This window comes from Osmerus mordax, chromosome 18 (genome assembly GCF_038355195.1).
Source record: "Osmerus mordax isolate fOsmMor3 chromosome 18, fOsmMor3.pri, whole genome shotgun sequence".
NCBI classification, from domain to species: Eukaryota; Metazoa; Chordata; class Actinopteri; order Osmeriformes; family Osmeridae; genus Osmerus; species Osmerus mordax.
The window spans coordinates 7,966,622-7,981,259 of record NC_090067.1 but is presented as its reverse complement, the minus strand read 5'-3'; the positions used below and the strand labels follow the sequence as shown (position 1 = coordinate 7,981,259).

General features: G+C 44.0%; 2 protein-coding genes across 2 annotated transcripts; one reads left to right on the top strand and one right to left on the bottom strand.

Annotated features, from left to right (window-relative positions):
• The first annotated feature begins 1,277 nt into the window (after window positions 1–1,277).
• Window positions 1,278–6,702, top strand: bmp8a (bone morphogenetic protein 8a). The gene is made up of 7 exons (XM_067255329.1): window positions 1,278–2,840; window positions 4,782–4,974; window positions 5,120–5,268; window positions 5,518–5,697; window positions 5,830–5,909; window positions 6,102–6,212; window positions 6,434–6,702. Exons 1-7 carry the CDS (start codon window positions 2,249–2,251, stop codon window positions 6,581–6,583), a joined length of 1,455 nt encoding a protein of 484 aa, XP_067111430.1. The 5' UTR covers window positions 1,278–2,248; the 3' UTR covers window positions 6,584–6,702.
• Window positions 6,703–8,179: 1,477 nt separating this feature from the next.
• On the bottom strand, window positions 8,180–9,512 carry zgc:91910 (Zinc finger protein 706-like). The gene is made up of 4 exons (XM_067256487.1): window positions 9,442–9,512; window positions 8,824–8,961; window positions 8,377–8,497; window positions 8,180–8,263 (listed from the first exon to the last, which is right to left on the bottom strand). The coding sequence occupies exons 2-3, from the start codon at window positions 8,956–8,958 to the stop codon at window positions 8,402–8,404; spliced, it is 231 nt and encodes a 76-aa protein (XP_067112588.1). The 5' UTR covers window positions 8,959–8,961; window positions 9,442–9,512; the 3' UTR covers window positions 8,180–8,263; window positions 8,377–8,401.
• Between the last annotated feature and the right edge of the window lie 5,126 nt (window positions 9,513–14,638).

The following is a 14,638-nucleotide window of genomic DNA, read 5'->3' as shown; positions in this document are numbered from 1 at the left end:
AGAATGACCTTCTCCTGAGATAAAGACACACCCACTATATCTGATATGGATGGATAGAGGGATGGAAAAAGAAGGATGGAGGTAGAGAGAGAGATATTTGCCCTGTTTACAGTGGTTCTACGACAGCGGATGGGGTTGGGTTCCTATGCAGCTGTGTGTTTGTGTTTACACACAAAAATCCATCGCACTTCCAACCTCCTCTCCCTCCTTACTCTGTTCATCCTCTGACTGTTGGTTCTCACCACCTCTCATTTCTTCACTTCATCACTCTCATACCTCACTGCTCCTTTCCATCTCCCCCTTCTGCCCAGAATCCCTCAACGCTGGAGAAAGAAAAAACAAAAAAGGGCCAACATTTGAAGTCCTGGCATCTCAGTTTCTCTGACCCAGGACAAAATGGTAGTCCTAGTGGTTTGGTCAGTCTTCACATTCGTGCCTTTCCTAGAGACCGCAACTCCCAGAGTGCTTTGAAGTCAAACATACACAAACACAAGCTGGCACAGTGTTGAGCCTCACAACTATATTTGAGTCTGTTCTGTCATTTCTTTCTCATGTCTTCCACCCTTCACTGCAACACTCCTCACACCACACAGTATGACAAATGGGCATAAAAACACACAAAAAAGTATTTTCAAAAGGACACAAAAGTCTATAAAATCGTCAAATATTTGGGGGGCAATTTGTGACGCTTCATCTTGTTTCCGACTGTGGAGGATGGGGCCGCGGTGAGTGGAGTTGTGTAGAGGATGTCGCTGAGATGTCAGGTCAGCGGCTTCTTGTGGTTCCCAAGTCGTAGAAACCTTGTCTTACATACACAAGTCTGGTTTCAGAGACTTCATTCAGTAGTTGTAGCAACACAGTCACTCACAACACACTTGCTTTCAACACTTGGGGCGTTTGGTCAAGGTGTATGTTTTTGTTTACAGAGTGTAAATATCATCCAGATTTACATGGCATCGTAATGTCCCTTACACCAAACTCAGATGGATTCTGTGGTATTTAGCCATGAAGGGAAGTAGTCATGACTTGATGAAATGATAGAGGAGAGGGAGTGGGGGGAGGAAGGAGAAAATGAGTCCACTGGGAGAGGATGTGGGCAGAGAGAAATGGGAGGAGAGGGGTGAGAGAGCGATGGGAGGAGAGGGGTGAGCGAGCGATGGGAGGAGAGGGGTGAGCGAGCGATGGGAGGAGGCGTTCTGCAGCTCTGCTTCTTGATGATAGACAGCTTAGACACAGTTAAACTACTACTTAGACGAGGAGCCTACAGAGGGAACGCCACAGTATAAGACCCGAGCTCACTGGCCGTGAAGGAGAGAATCCGTGTGATAGTAAACACCAACCTGGTCTGGAAAACTCAGACAAGGATTTATCTTGAAGGATTACAACAGTCTACAAACTACAAATGTTTTAAGGAATGCATGTGTTAAATTAAGAAGAAACACAGAGGTTAAGCTGAGCGATCTTGGATGTAAGAAGGAAAGAACTACATGAGGATAAAAATTATGTTTATGCCTTCAACTCTCCTTGTAGGATCAGAAGTGTTACTCTCTTGTAACACTTGGAAGCTCATCAGGTTGACCTGATTCTTCTTCATTTAATCCAGTCAGGTAATATAGTTTTCAGCTCAAATTTCAGTCTGCGACACATCTGGGCTCGCACCTGCTCTTCCGTCATCCTCCACCAAACGGACTCCTTCAAAGGGGTTGTTGGTTCTTGTTTATTTATATTGAAATACATCACTGCCATCCGAAGGCTTGTAATTACATTGTTCTCTGTCATGGTATGATATAAGTAGAGTCTTTACACAGTAGGAAAGCTAGAAACCCCTCTATTAGGGATTCAGGAGGAGGAGAGGGGAAAGGAAAAGAGATAAACAGGGGGAGGGAAAAGAGTAAACACGTCTCCATCTGTCTACATTTCATCCAAACAACACGCGCAAGTCGCAGATGTGTGTACTGTACCTGGGTGGGTTTTTGTGTGTGCATTGGTGTGTTGATGTCTTGGTGACACACAGAGAGCAGTAGTCTTGTACATAGAGTTGATGGCCAGTCAGACTTGTGAATGACACCACGGTTCCTTGTATCAACTTGCTACTGGTCGGAAGCTCTGTAAAGATTTGTGGTGGCAGAAAAACCCTCAGTACTCAGGAAGAGTAGAGTCAGTACTGTAGATACAGCACAGACAATAGACAACAGTAGAAAAACCGTGGACAGAGAGAATAGAAGACCACTGCTACAGGTCTGCCACCATGGAGACCTCGGACCCCAGCCAGAACTGTAGGGAAGAACACAGGGAACATTCCAGAACACTCCACCATCGCTCTTGTCTGTGGAGCAGAAGAGGAGCACAGAGCTGTGTAGGTATAAACCTCACCTCCAGACCCAGGGACCAGCTGCCTGCTAGGATCCCCAGGCCCAGTTGCAGCCCTGGGTCTAGCCCAGGGTTTGGTCTCCCTGCCCTCCGCCTGTCCCTGCTCCTGGCTCCTCTCCTGCTGTGTCTGTGGGCCCAGCAGACCCAGGCCGTGGTACAGTCCAGCTTCCGCCGCCTTAGCGGGAAAGAGAAGAAAGAGATGCAGAAGGAGATCCTCTCCATCCTGGGGCTCCCTGGACGGCCCCGGCCTCACCCCCCGCTCCGCCCGCCGTCCTCTGCCCCGCTCTTCATGCTGGACCTGTACCACGCCGTGTCGGCTGAGGGCGAGGAGGGAGGGAACGGACTAGGGGAGGCGGACGGGCTGGGGGGCCACGGCGGTCACCCAGTGCTGCCCACCCTCAGCACGCACACGGCGCCGCTGGGGACGGTGGTCAGCGAGGCAGACACCGTCATGAGCTTCGTCAATGTGGGTGAGTGACCGAGGGAGGATGGGCTGGGGTGAGGTGAGGGGAGGGAGGGAACATGCTCTGGTCGGTAAAAAGAAGCAACTGTACTGGCTGTCTGACTGAGGCTTTGGGTGAGATACAGCAGTGGTTCTCAACCCTGGTCCTCAAGTACCCCCTGTCCTGCATATTTTAGATATTTCCATGTTCCAACACACCTGATTTAAATGAATGGTCATTAGCAGGCTTGTGCATAACTAGATAACGACCCATTCATTTAAATCAGGTGTGTTGGAGCAGGGAAACATCTAAAACATGCCGGACAGGGGGTACTTTAGGACCAGGGTTGAGAACCACTGAGATACAGGATGCGTTGATTTTTGATCTAGCTCAGACCCAGACGTGGAGCTGGGTTGACTCACAAAGATAGTCTGGTTATCTTGTTACGGCTTCTTCCTGTGTCTCCTGCCCCACCCCAGACAGCAGTCCTGCTGATGTTTATCTGTCCAGGCATCTAAATCAAACATCCTCTTCTCATGCGCTTCCTTTCTCCACCTTCCCACAAACCGTGGGAACATTTTCAACTTCTTTTTTTCTCATTAAGTCCCTTGTGTTTGTTTGTACAATAAGGACAATTGCTAATTCTTTATTTCACGACAATTTGTACGACACGTACAAATTGTTTGCTTTTTAATGTAAAATCTGCCTTATGAATGGGTTAATAGCTGGAGGGGAGAGAGAAAAAAGTAGGGAGGTGTGGAGGAGATGGGAGGACTTAGAGATGAGTGACACCAAAAAGAAAGGCCAAAGGTAAGAACGGGAGAAGTTTACTATGCAAACACAGAAGTTTGGAGGAAATCATAAAAACAGGAGTACAGTGTTGGGATACTTTAAAAGTACATTTCAAAAGAGAGACGGCAAGAGAGTCGAGTATATGAAGACAGAAACCAAATAAAGATGTAAGACTCTTTATCTCTCACTCACTCACACACAGACATATGTACACACTTACTATTTTGCAGGCACACACAGGCGTGCTTAGCAAGAGTATAGCGTGTGTTCTGGTGGAGCCAAGCAGTACTGTGTAACACCCACGTTAGGTCCTGTAACGTAGCCTGCACTAATTAGAGACGCTAACAGCCTTGGACCACAGCATCTGCTACACACACACCACTAATCACAGCTTGGGGGTATATTTTTAGACCCGGTCCACACGGCAGTATTTTCATCTTATTCCACCATTTCTCTTCTTTTTCAGTTGGGCCTGTAATTCTTCCCAGCTGTGTCCCATGTTGGCAACACACAGCTGGGCCAAAAGCATGTCCTTGAGTAGGCTGGACTGATGGGGTGTGTGTGAAAGTACGTGTGCACTTGGGGTTGTTTAAGGCAGTAGTCTTCAGCCCTGATCCTCAAGACCCACTGTGCTGTATGTTTTACATTTCGATGGCTCCCTGCTCCAGCACACCTGATTCAAATGAATGGTTGTTATCAGGTTTCTGCTGAGCTTCCTAACGGCCAATATATTTGAATCAGGTGTGTTGGAGCAGGGAGAAATCGAAAACATACAGGACAGTGGGCCTTGAGGATCAGGGATGAAGACAGGGAGGGAGTCAGGTGGCTGAGCGGTTAGGGAATCGGGCTAGTAATCTGAAGGGTGCCAGTTCGATTCCTGGCCGTGCCAAATGACGTTGTGTCCTTGGGCAAAAGGCACTTCACCCTACTTGCCTCGGGGGGAATGTCCCTGTACTTACTGTAAGTCGCTCTGGATAAGAGCGTCTGCTAAATGACTAAATGTAAATGTAAGACCACTGGTTTAAGGCATCGAGGCACTGCAATGTGAACTCACTTGATGATTCAAATTCAAGGCTTTTATTTGGTCAAAAGTGGAAATGTGATTGACTTTGATCTTTCAATAACAAATAAATGTCTCTCTTTCTTCTCTCTCTCTCTCTGACCCCCTCCCCCCAGTGGAACAGGAGCGTGACCTCCTGCAGCCTCGGCCGTATTGGAAGGAGTTCCGTTTCGACCTGACGCCCCTCCCACAGGGGGAGACGGTGACGGCGGCAGAGTTTCGCATCTATAAGACCCTAACAGTGGGCCAGAGGGCTAACCGCACTCTGCACATCTCCGTGTACGAGATCACACGCAAGACCAAAAACAGGTACACACGCACACATTCACCATACTTTAAAATTCGAATAGAACATCGAATTGGTATATAAGCCCAGTCTTGTTCTCTGTGTGCCCAGTTATGAGTGTCTTACTTTATCCCTTTGTTGTACCCCCGTCTCTCTTCTCGTGCTCAGAGAGCCAGAACTGGTGCTGCTGGATATGCAGTCTGTGCCTGCGGGCCAGGAAGGTTGGCTGGCCTTCGATGTCACCTCAGCCAGCAACCGCTGGCTCCTCCACCCACGTAGCAACCTGGGCATACGGCTGTATGTGGAGACAGAGGAGGGTAGGAGGAGACACATCATAACTGTTATATCTATGTGACGCTTTGGTTGTAGCACCAAACTGATAGGGTCATAACAAGGAAGTGGTTTGGTGCCCCCTTGTGGCAAAGAGTACATATCCTGTCAAATATTGGTAACATACAGTATTCGCTAACACCCTGTCTACTCTCTCTAACTAATTCTCCCCACATAACTGTCTTTTTTCTCCTCTTTGCCTTTCTTCCTCTTTTCATATCTTATCTTTCTGTCAGACCGGTCTCTATCTGCTGGATGGGTGGGGCTGGTGGGTCGTAGGGGGCCTCGTGCCAAACAACCCTTCATGGTGACATTTTTCCGGGCGAGCCAGGCACCCTGTCGCCCTCCTCGTGCCCTTAGACCCAACCCCCGCAGGAAGAAAACCAAATACGATCTGCCAGTACCCCCTATTCACGGTAAGCTACGTTCAAATAGACAACACATTCCAAATCAGGCTGTACATTTTAGTCCAACATTTTAGTCCAAAATGTCATCTTGGAATATCCTTCCTGTTCCAAACATTGAGCTTTTGTTTGCCATCCTCTCAGATCACAGTCAAGCCAACAGTGGTCGCCAAGCGTGCAAGAGACATGAGCTGAATGTCAGCTTCAGTGACTTGGGGTGGAAGGCAAGTTGCTGTCAACTTCAACTAACGTTAATTCACTGAGGACTAGCCTATGTCAGATGTTGCCATTGCATTTGTAGGGTTGAAGACCACTGCTCTAGTGGATTATGTTGGTCTAATGGCTGATATTTGGGCTTAAGAGGGAACAGGGGGGTTCAAAACTACACAGAAGTCTGAGTGTGTCCCCTCTCATAGGACTGGGTGCTGGCTCCAACGGGTTACTCTGCCTTCTACTGTGATGGAGAATGCATTTACCCTCTGGGCTCCTGCATGAATGCCACAAACCATGCCATGATACAACTAGTGGTCAGTACATACAACTTCATCCTCATTATTCTTCCCACTCAGTTGTACTTCTGGTAATCAAGTATTGACACATGGGAAATATTGTATTATCAAAACTTTTGCTAACGATGTTATGGTGAGTGCTAGTTTAGCATTACATATATGGTTGCACAGAGATATTTTGACAGTTATCATAATTGAGTTTTCTTTTTTGTATTGTCCTTGTGTGTGTATCCTGTCAGGTTCATCTCCTGAAACCAGAGGAGGTCCCTAAGGCATGCTGCGCCCCCACCAAGCTCAGCCCCATCTCCGTGCTCTTCTACGACGACAACAACAATGTCATCCTCAAGAAGCACCGCAACATGGTTGTCAAAACCTGCGGGTGCCTGTGATTTCATTTACCCCACACTGTTAACCATTGTGTATTTCTAGAATATTCTACAGTATAGACCTGTTCTTATGTGAATGGCCTTTGATCTATGGATATTGTAATTCAATAAACAATATGTTCCCGAACTATATTATCAACGTTAAATGAAAAGTAGACAGCTATATCTACATTGTTCCTATCTACAAAACCTGTTCCCACAATATTTTACCATCATAATTAAACAAAAGTTAGGGTTGATTTGTGTGAGCCCTAACAAAAAGTCTGCTCTCGTTACCCTCTTGTGACAATCATATTACAGTAAGACATATTTACTAGGGGTGGGGGGAAAAATTGATTCACATGTTCATTAATTAGTTGGTCAGCCATCTTCTTGACATATACCTTAATGTATACATTGTCCACTGGTCAACTAACAGTCTCTCAATGGATTGTCTGGTTCAACAACTTTATTCAGGTGTTGTGTATAGGTTTTAGTGGAGGACTTAGACCCTTTTGCTGGTATGGAAACACACGGAAACACACGGACACACACACACACACACACACACACACACACACACACACACACACACACACACACACAGGAAATACTCCCAAAAGATGTTCTAGATTTCTTTAATTACAGGTTCAACCAGTACAAGTTCGTAGCAATGAAAAATCTAATCTTTGTAGTCACTTATGTACACAGGGACTGACAGTTGGTCTGCCTTAGTGAGCAGATTTCAGGAGAGCTGACCGTAGTGCCTTCACATTGCTGTGAAAATCCACCATGTACCGCAGTCTTCTGCATGGGATCAACGGCTCGTATTGATGCATATGTGACAGAAAGCGAACATACACACTTCCACTGAAAGATCAGAAGTGTCAGGTGGTATGTGAACAGACTTGTCGTAAATAATCAGTATTTTAAAACAAGTGTTCGCGTGTGTAAATACCAGACCAGTAGATTGGCTTGCATTAGTAATTGGTTCTCATTAAGGTGTTCAGTTACTTGCCATAACCATAGCTGTCTCCCTAAGAAACAGCTCTGTCGGTTTACATCTAAATATAGGCCACGGAATGTCTTCGTTTTTATATACGGCTCAATTTATTAGAAAGGGTAACATGCAGAATACCATAACATTGCATCAGTGTGGACCCTGGAATTTAGTCATTCACTTTGTTTTTTTAAATTAAAGTATACTAGGTATCAGGCCAAATTTGAATGATTTGATGACTCAAGTATACCAGTTAAGACGGTCCCTGGACTACAAATACAGTATCCTCCACACTGGCATCACATTCTCAAAAACGTAAAATTATCAATATTTTGCACAAGAGTATGTGAGAGGTGTACAAAAATTGGCATGAGGTGCAGTTTAAGGTGTAAAATAAAGGGACATTCTAACAATTCCAACTGAGCAAATGACCAGTAAATAAGGTCCTTATATTGACGTTACATCAGGACGATCAGTGCTCAGTGGGTAAGAACTGTACACCTTATAGTGGGATATCTTTCTAAAGGGGCCAAATGTACACAAAATAAATACAAAAACGGGTGCTGGTGCCCGCCCCCTTTCAGGTCAATGTTACCCGAGTATTCCTAAGCCCCCCCCCCCACCACCACCACCACCCCCCATGACCATTAATCCCTGTACTCCTCCTTCGACTTCCATCTGCTCTTTCCTCATCCATCGAATCTCTGACAAAACAGGAAAGAGAAGGATCTTAACACCTAAAGAACATTGAAATACTGCCTATGTTAATAGTACTGTTTTAATAGGAACATACATGAGACTTCCAGGTCCAGCTTACCCTTCCTGTGCCAGCTCCAGGACATCTAAGCCTGGACATCAACCAGCTCTGGGGGCATGGGAGACTTGGGGTGCTTGCTCTCAAAGTGCTGCTTGAATGTCTTAGGGTCAGGCATTTGTGTCTAAATTAAGAAAAATAGGGAGTATGTTAACACAGTTAACTGATACACTACACTCTGACCACCTTACATAGTTCAAATTTACTAATTTTGTTTAACAGAGTTATTCCAGTTGTAATTATGGGTAGAACACAAAGGTAACTGTATATTCCACTAACAAATTTCAGAACAGTCCTTAAATGGGGAACAGTTGAAGGTCAACAAAGCAGCAATCATAAGTAAAGGAGGTTAGCCATGAGTCATCTAACGTTATCAAGACAAGGGTGGGACTTGGACACGCACATTCAGGGACTGGTCCTAAATGTAAAATACAAGCTCAGCAAACTCACCCGGCACACTGGGCAGGAGTGCACAAGCGCAGCCTTGGCTGCAATCTTTTGGTCGGCGGCCTGTCCTTTCTTCTTGTCGGCTGCCTTCTTGGCAGCCTTCTGCTGGGATTGAATCTTTTGCTGCCCGCGAGCCATGGCCTACATAACCAAACAACCACCATTAAATTAGACAGCCACAATTAGCTCCAAATATGATTGCTAAAGTATGTAGATAGCTAACGTAAAGCATATTGTATAGAACGGCGGCCTAGCCAACTTTTACACCTCTCTGTGGACTCAGCGGGTTATTATAGGCTACGGTTAGCTATATCTTTTCACATTACGATATAGCCTCAAGATAAAACATTGACTAAATCGTCTCAAACAGTAAAATAAACGCTTAGCTGGTCCTACTTCTCCTTATTATCTAACTAACATAAGCTCGTTAAGTTTAGTAGCTAGCCTAGCTAGCTAGGCTAGATAAGAGCCATTTTCATGTGGCACAAATAATTCCTTGATTCGCTATAGAAGACAAGGCTTTTCTATCGTTAAACATATAACTGAGTTTATAAGTCCATTAACTAAAACAATCCAATATAGAGATCCCCAAAACGGATATATAAATGTGTAATGTAATACCTTTCTTCTGCGTCGTCGCCCCTTGCACTAGTAGTACGAGTGGCTTGTTTTTCTTACTCTTTAGTTCTCTGTTAAGTTAGGCGCAGTTAGCTGACTACTGCCACCCACTGGTAGAGCCAAGTTAAAATAAGGGAAGTGGATGAGTTTCCTTGAAACCGTTTTCACGTTCCCGCAGTTGGTGAATACGTAATGCAGCTCAGCCACCCCAGAAAACCTCCTCTCCTCTCTGCAAACACCTGCAATGCAATCAAGACATATTGCACGCATTCCAATATCCCACATCTCACAGTGTCCATTTATATGCTTCCCCACTCCACTCCCCCACAAACATATTTCTCCAACCAGCCCCCTCCCTACAAACACAATTCCCCAATCAGAGGCCTTGTAATGCAGACATCCCAACCTGCAGAGACTCATTTCCGGGAGGTGGCTTCTCCCCCTACTACATAAATCTATTCAGCCATACTCACTTTTCTCCACTCCCGCAATTAGAACACAAAAAGTTCACTCTGCTCCCGAGGTATTCCAATCTTTACAGAGCCAACATAAAATCACTAACATGACCAGGCCAGGGCAGCAACTGAGTCTGTGCAAAGGACCACCCTAGGACCCTAGAGACACCCACCTCAACACACAGATCAATGCTGACAATTCTGATGTAACACAATAAACCAGACAGTAGAGGGTGCCACCTGACTGCCATCCTAATCTGATATCGAAACCTTATTTATGCCCAGTACTGCAAACCCAATTTTTCTTTTTCTATCTACCAAAAGAGTCGGAATTGGACTTGGGAGTAATGTAACTAATATTGTACCTGCTAATGATATGTTCAAGTTCTAACAGACACAACACTATTGTTTTTCATGTAGTTCACACACTAGTTTGTGAGAGAATCTTGCATGTTTTCTGATAAAAACAGAAGTCCCTTTGGTTAGTAACCTCTTCTGTTTTTTGATCCTTTCTCTATCAATAAAATCTTGGAAAAACCCAAAGCAAATACACACAAACACACACACACATCTTACATTCTTTCTCTCATACACTCAGTGGAAATTCTAACATATGCCTACACACATGTTCACACATGTAACAGACATTCACACCTAAAAAAAGGGGTTGAGGAATTTAAACAAGTAGTCACATAGTGTGGCTTCTGAGGTCTTTGGTGTGACATAAAGACTAAAAATAACTGATACTCAATGACTTGGTCATCATCATTCTTATATCTCATGGTTTAAATTACACTTTCAATTTTTATTTTGTGATGAGGCTGTGGTCAGTTACTTCCGTTAAAACATGAAAATATCTTCCCAAAAGCGGCCACAGACCATGTTCAGTCGGTATCATTGTGTCCACAGTGAAACTGATGGTGTAGTGACAGCTTGATGAGGAAGAACAACAGCTGAGAGTGAACCAGAGTAGCTGGTGGCCGCAATACTTCCTCAATCTAAATGTCTCAATTCTTCTAACATTCCTTCCTCTTAAGATGCCATTCTTTATATTTGACCATTAAAGAGATTGAGTGTATGGTCTCTGTCTACCTTTGATATATACCAATGGGGGAAAAAAATCGAAATCAAAAACTGACACCAACTCATATAGCACGCAATGTCCAATAGTTTTCGGCCCAAAATGTTCTGTATTTCGTGGTCAGAAGCCATACATTTTATTTCACCTAGCTGACCAGAAGAGGGCTGACTATCACTCAGATGATCAACCTTTCACCAAAGTAAATCCTGTAAGATGAGTAGACACAAAATACAGCTTATTTCTTGCAACGATGATGTGTTTGTTCTACAGTGTAGCCTTCATCCCCCCGACCAACCTAGCATCACAGGCCTGGTGCCTAATGAGAGGTTCCCGGTGGTGAACTGGTCTAATCGCAACTTCTAGTCTGGTTTCTGACCATCACAGCAAACATCTACACAGGGAAAGTAATACGTTTGCAATTGTTCATTAATTCAATATTGTCTTTTGTTTTAATCAATTGGATGCTAGTCCAGAAGTCAAGCAGTTAAACATTGGTGTTTGTTTGGCTTTCTGTCAATTCTGTGTTCCATGTTAAACCAAATTAAAAAGGAAACAGACCCTTCCAAACCACAATCATATGTACTCAATCTGTGAGTATTTGGCACACATAATATTTGCACACACACACACACACACACACACACACACATACAAACATACACACATTCCTAGACAAGCATTGAATGACTCAGCAACATACAAGATAGACAGGGGTGGCTGACTCCTGGGTTCATGCCTCACTCCACAGCAGCCCATCTCAGGATGAACAGCATGGAGATATTTAATCCGTCATGTTACAAACTTCTAGACTTCAGGGTTCATCTGGGACAGTTTGTGTAGCTGCTGAATACTACAACCAGCTTGTTTGAGAGAAAGGGGACACATTGGTATTAAAATGATTTTACAAAACATTCCATCACCGTATAACTTGATTATCAATAAATCACTGAAAAAGGACAATTTTGAGGACTGGAACTATGTATATCAGGGGGTCAAACATTAGGATTATGTTTAGTATACTCCTGCCACAAGTAATGCAGAAGCATTTAGCTCTACATTAATCCACTTATGCGTATGGTATTGAGATGACCCCTCAATGTCAACAGCAGTTGAACTGAGAGAGGGTGAATTTAAGGAAGAATTGTAGAAGAAGTCAGGTGGCTGAGCGGTTAGGGAATCGGGCTAGTAATCTGAAGGTTGCCAGTTCGATTCCCGGCTCTGCCAAATGACGTTGTGTCCTTGGGCAAGGCACTTCACCCTACTTGCCTCGGGGGAAATGTCCCTGTACTTACTGTAAGTCGCTCTGGATAAGAGCGTCTGCTAAATGACTAAATGTAGAAAAAGAACTGAGAGTAAAATACAGAATGAGAGGTTAAAAAGGGATGTGCTGTCTGAGCTTGAGGAACAGGGGCAGTCACAAGTTGTTTCTCATCTTTTTCCTTCTGCTTTCAGTACCTCTAAATGTACTCTGGATAAAAGGGTTTGCTAAATGACTAAATGTAAAGGTAAGCTGTACTGTGGCTGAACCCAAGGTTTGTGGTTTCCTCTGGAGACATATGTATGAAAAAACGTTGTTTTCAAGATATACAGTATGTACAGTTAGGTCCATAAGTATTTGGACATTAACACAATTTTCATCATTTTGGCTCTGTATACCACCACAATGGATTTGAAATGAAACAATCAAGATGTGCTTTAAGTGCAGACTTTCAGCTTTAATTTCAGGGTATTTACATCCAAATTAGGTGAACGGTGTAGAAATTACAACACATTTTATATGTGGCCCCCCCCTTTTTAAGGGACCAAAAGTAATTGGACAATTGGCTGCTCAGCTGTTCCATGGCCAGGTGTATGTTATTCTCTCATAAAGGGAGTTCGTTATTTCATTGACAAGGAGCAGATAAAAGGTCTAGAGTTCATTTCAAGTATGGTATTTGTGTTTGGAATCTGTTGCTGTCAACTCCCAATATGAAGTCCAAAGAGCTGTCACAATCAGTGAAGCAAGCCATCGTTAGGCTGTAAAATCAAAACAAACCTATCAGAGAGATAGCAAAAACATTAGGTGTGGCCAAATCAACTGTTTGGTACATTCTTAAAAAGAAAGAACGCACTGGTGAGCTCAGCAACACCAAAAGACCCGGAAGACCACGGAAAACAACTGTGGTGGATGACAGAAGAATTCTTTCCCTGGTGAAGAAAAACCCCTTGACAACAGTTGGCCAGATCAAGAACACTCTCCAGGAGGTAGGCGTATCTGTGTCAAAGTCAACAATTAAGAGAAGACTTCACCAGAGTAAATACAGAGGGTTCACCACAACAAGTAAACCATTGGTGAGTCTCAAAAACAGGAAGACCAGATTAGAGTTTGCCAAAAAACATCCAAAAGAGCCTGTACAGTTCTGGAACAACATCCTATGGACAGATGAGACCAAGATCAACTTGTACCAGAATGATGGGAAGAGAAGAGTATGGAGAAGGGAAGGAACTGCTCATGATCCAAAGCATACCACCTCATCAGTGAAGCATGGTGGAGGTAGTGTTATGGTGTGGGCATGTATGGCTGCCAATGGAACTGGTTCCCTTGTATTTATCGATGATGTGACTGCTGACAAAAGCAGTAGGATGAATTCTGAAGTGTTTCGGGCAATATTATCTGCTCAGATTCAGCCAAATTCTTCAGAACTCATAGGACGGCGCTTCACAGTGCAGATGGACAATGACCCGAAGCATACTGCGAAAGCAACCAAAGAGTTTTTTAAGGCAAAGAAGTGGAATGTTCTGCAATGGCCAAGTCAATCACCTGACCTAAATCCAATTGAGCATGCATTTCACTTGCTAAAGACAAAACTGAAGGGAAAATGCCCCAAGAACAAGCAGGAACTGAAGACAGTTGCAGTAGAGGCCTGGCAGAGCATCACCAGGGACGAAACCCAGCGTCTGGTGATGTCTATGGGTTCCAGACTTCAGGCTGTCATTGACTGCAAAGGATTTGCAACCAAGTATTAAAAGTGACAATTAGATTTATGATTATGTTAGTTTGTCCAATTATTTTTGGTCCCTTAAAAAGGGGGGGGGCACATATAAAATGTGTTGTAATTCCTACGCCGTTCACCTGATTTGGATGTAAATACCCTGAAATTAAAGCTGAAAGTCTGCACTTAAAGCACATCTTGATTGTTTCATTTCAAATCCATTGTGGTGGTATACAGAGACAAAATGCTGAAAATTGTGTCAATGTCCAAATACTTATGGACCTAACTGTAGATTCCGAATGCTATTTGGAAAAAAGCCAACCGCTCAGTGTGTGTTGACATACTAGGAGATAACCTTCAGAAGGGGGCAACCCCTCCACAGTGTCCTCAAGAGTCACCGTGGAGATTGTGTGTTGAGCAACAAGTGTGATTCAAAAGGGACATTTGAGAGAGAGTGAATGTGTGCATCGGTTGGTCATAGATTGTGACGTGCAGATGTGTGTGTTTGTGTTTGTGCGTGCTTGTGGATTGATGTTGGACAGTTATGAAAGAAACTAAATAATGCCATTCCAACCAAAACATAACTACCAGGATTTGTTTTCTGAGAACTTCAAGAACATTCCCAGTAACCTATTTTCAATTCAACTGTAACATTATTGGGAACTCATTCTAGACAGAAAACACGTTTTCTT

Bases quoted from the DNA above. Each gene is read 5' to 3' on its own strand.
- bmp8a (XM_067255329.1), top strand. From the start codon at position 2,249: ATGGAGACCTCGGACCCCAGCCAGAACTGTAGGGAAGAACACAGGGAA. The intron at 2,841-4,781 runs GTGAGTGACCGA...CCCTCCCCCCAG, and splicing joins CATGAGCTTCGTCAATGTGG to TGGAACAGGAGCGTGACCTC. The intron at 5,698-5,829 runs GTAAGCTACGTT...CCATCCTCTCAG, and splicing joins GCCAGTACCCCCTATTCACG to ATCACAGTCAAGCCAACAGT.
- zgc:91910 (XM_067256487.1), bottom strand. From the start codon at position 8,958: ATGGCTCGCGGGCAGCAAAAGATTCAATCCCAGCAGAAGGCTGCCAAG. The intron at 8,498-8,823 runs GTGAGTTTGCTG...TTCTTAATTTAG, and splicing joins ACTCCTGCCCAGTGTGCCGG to ACACAAATGCCTGACCCTAA.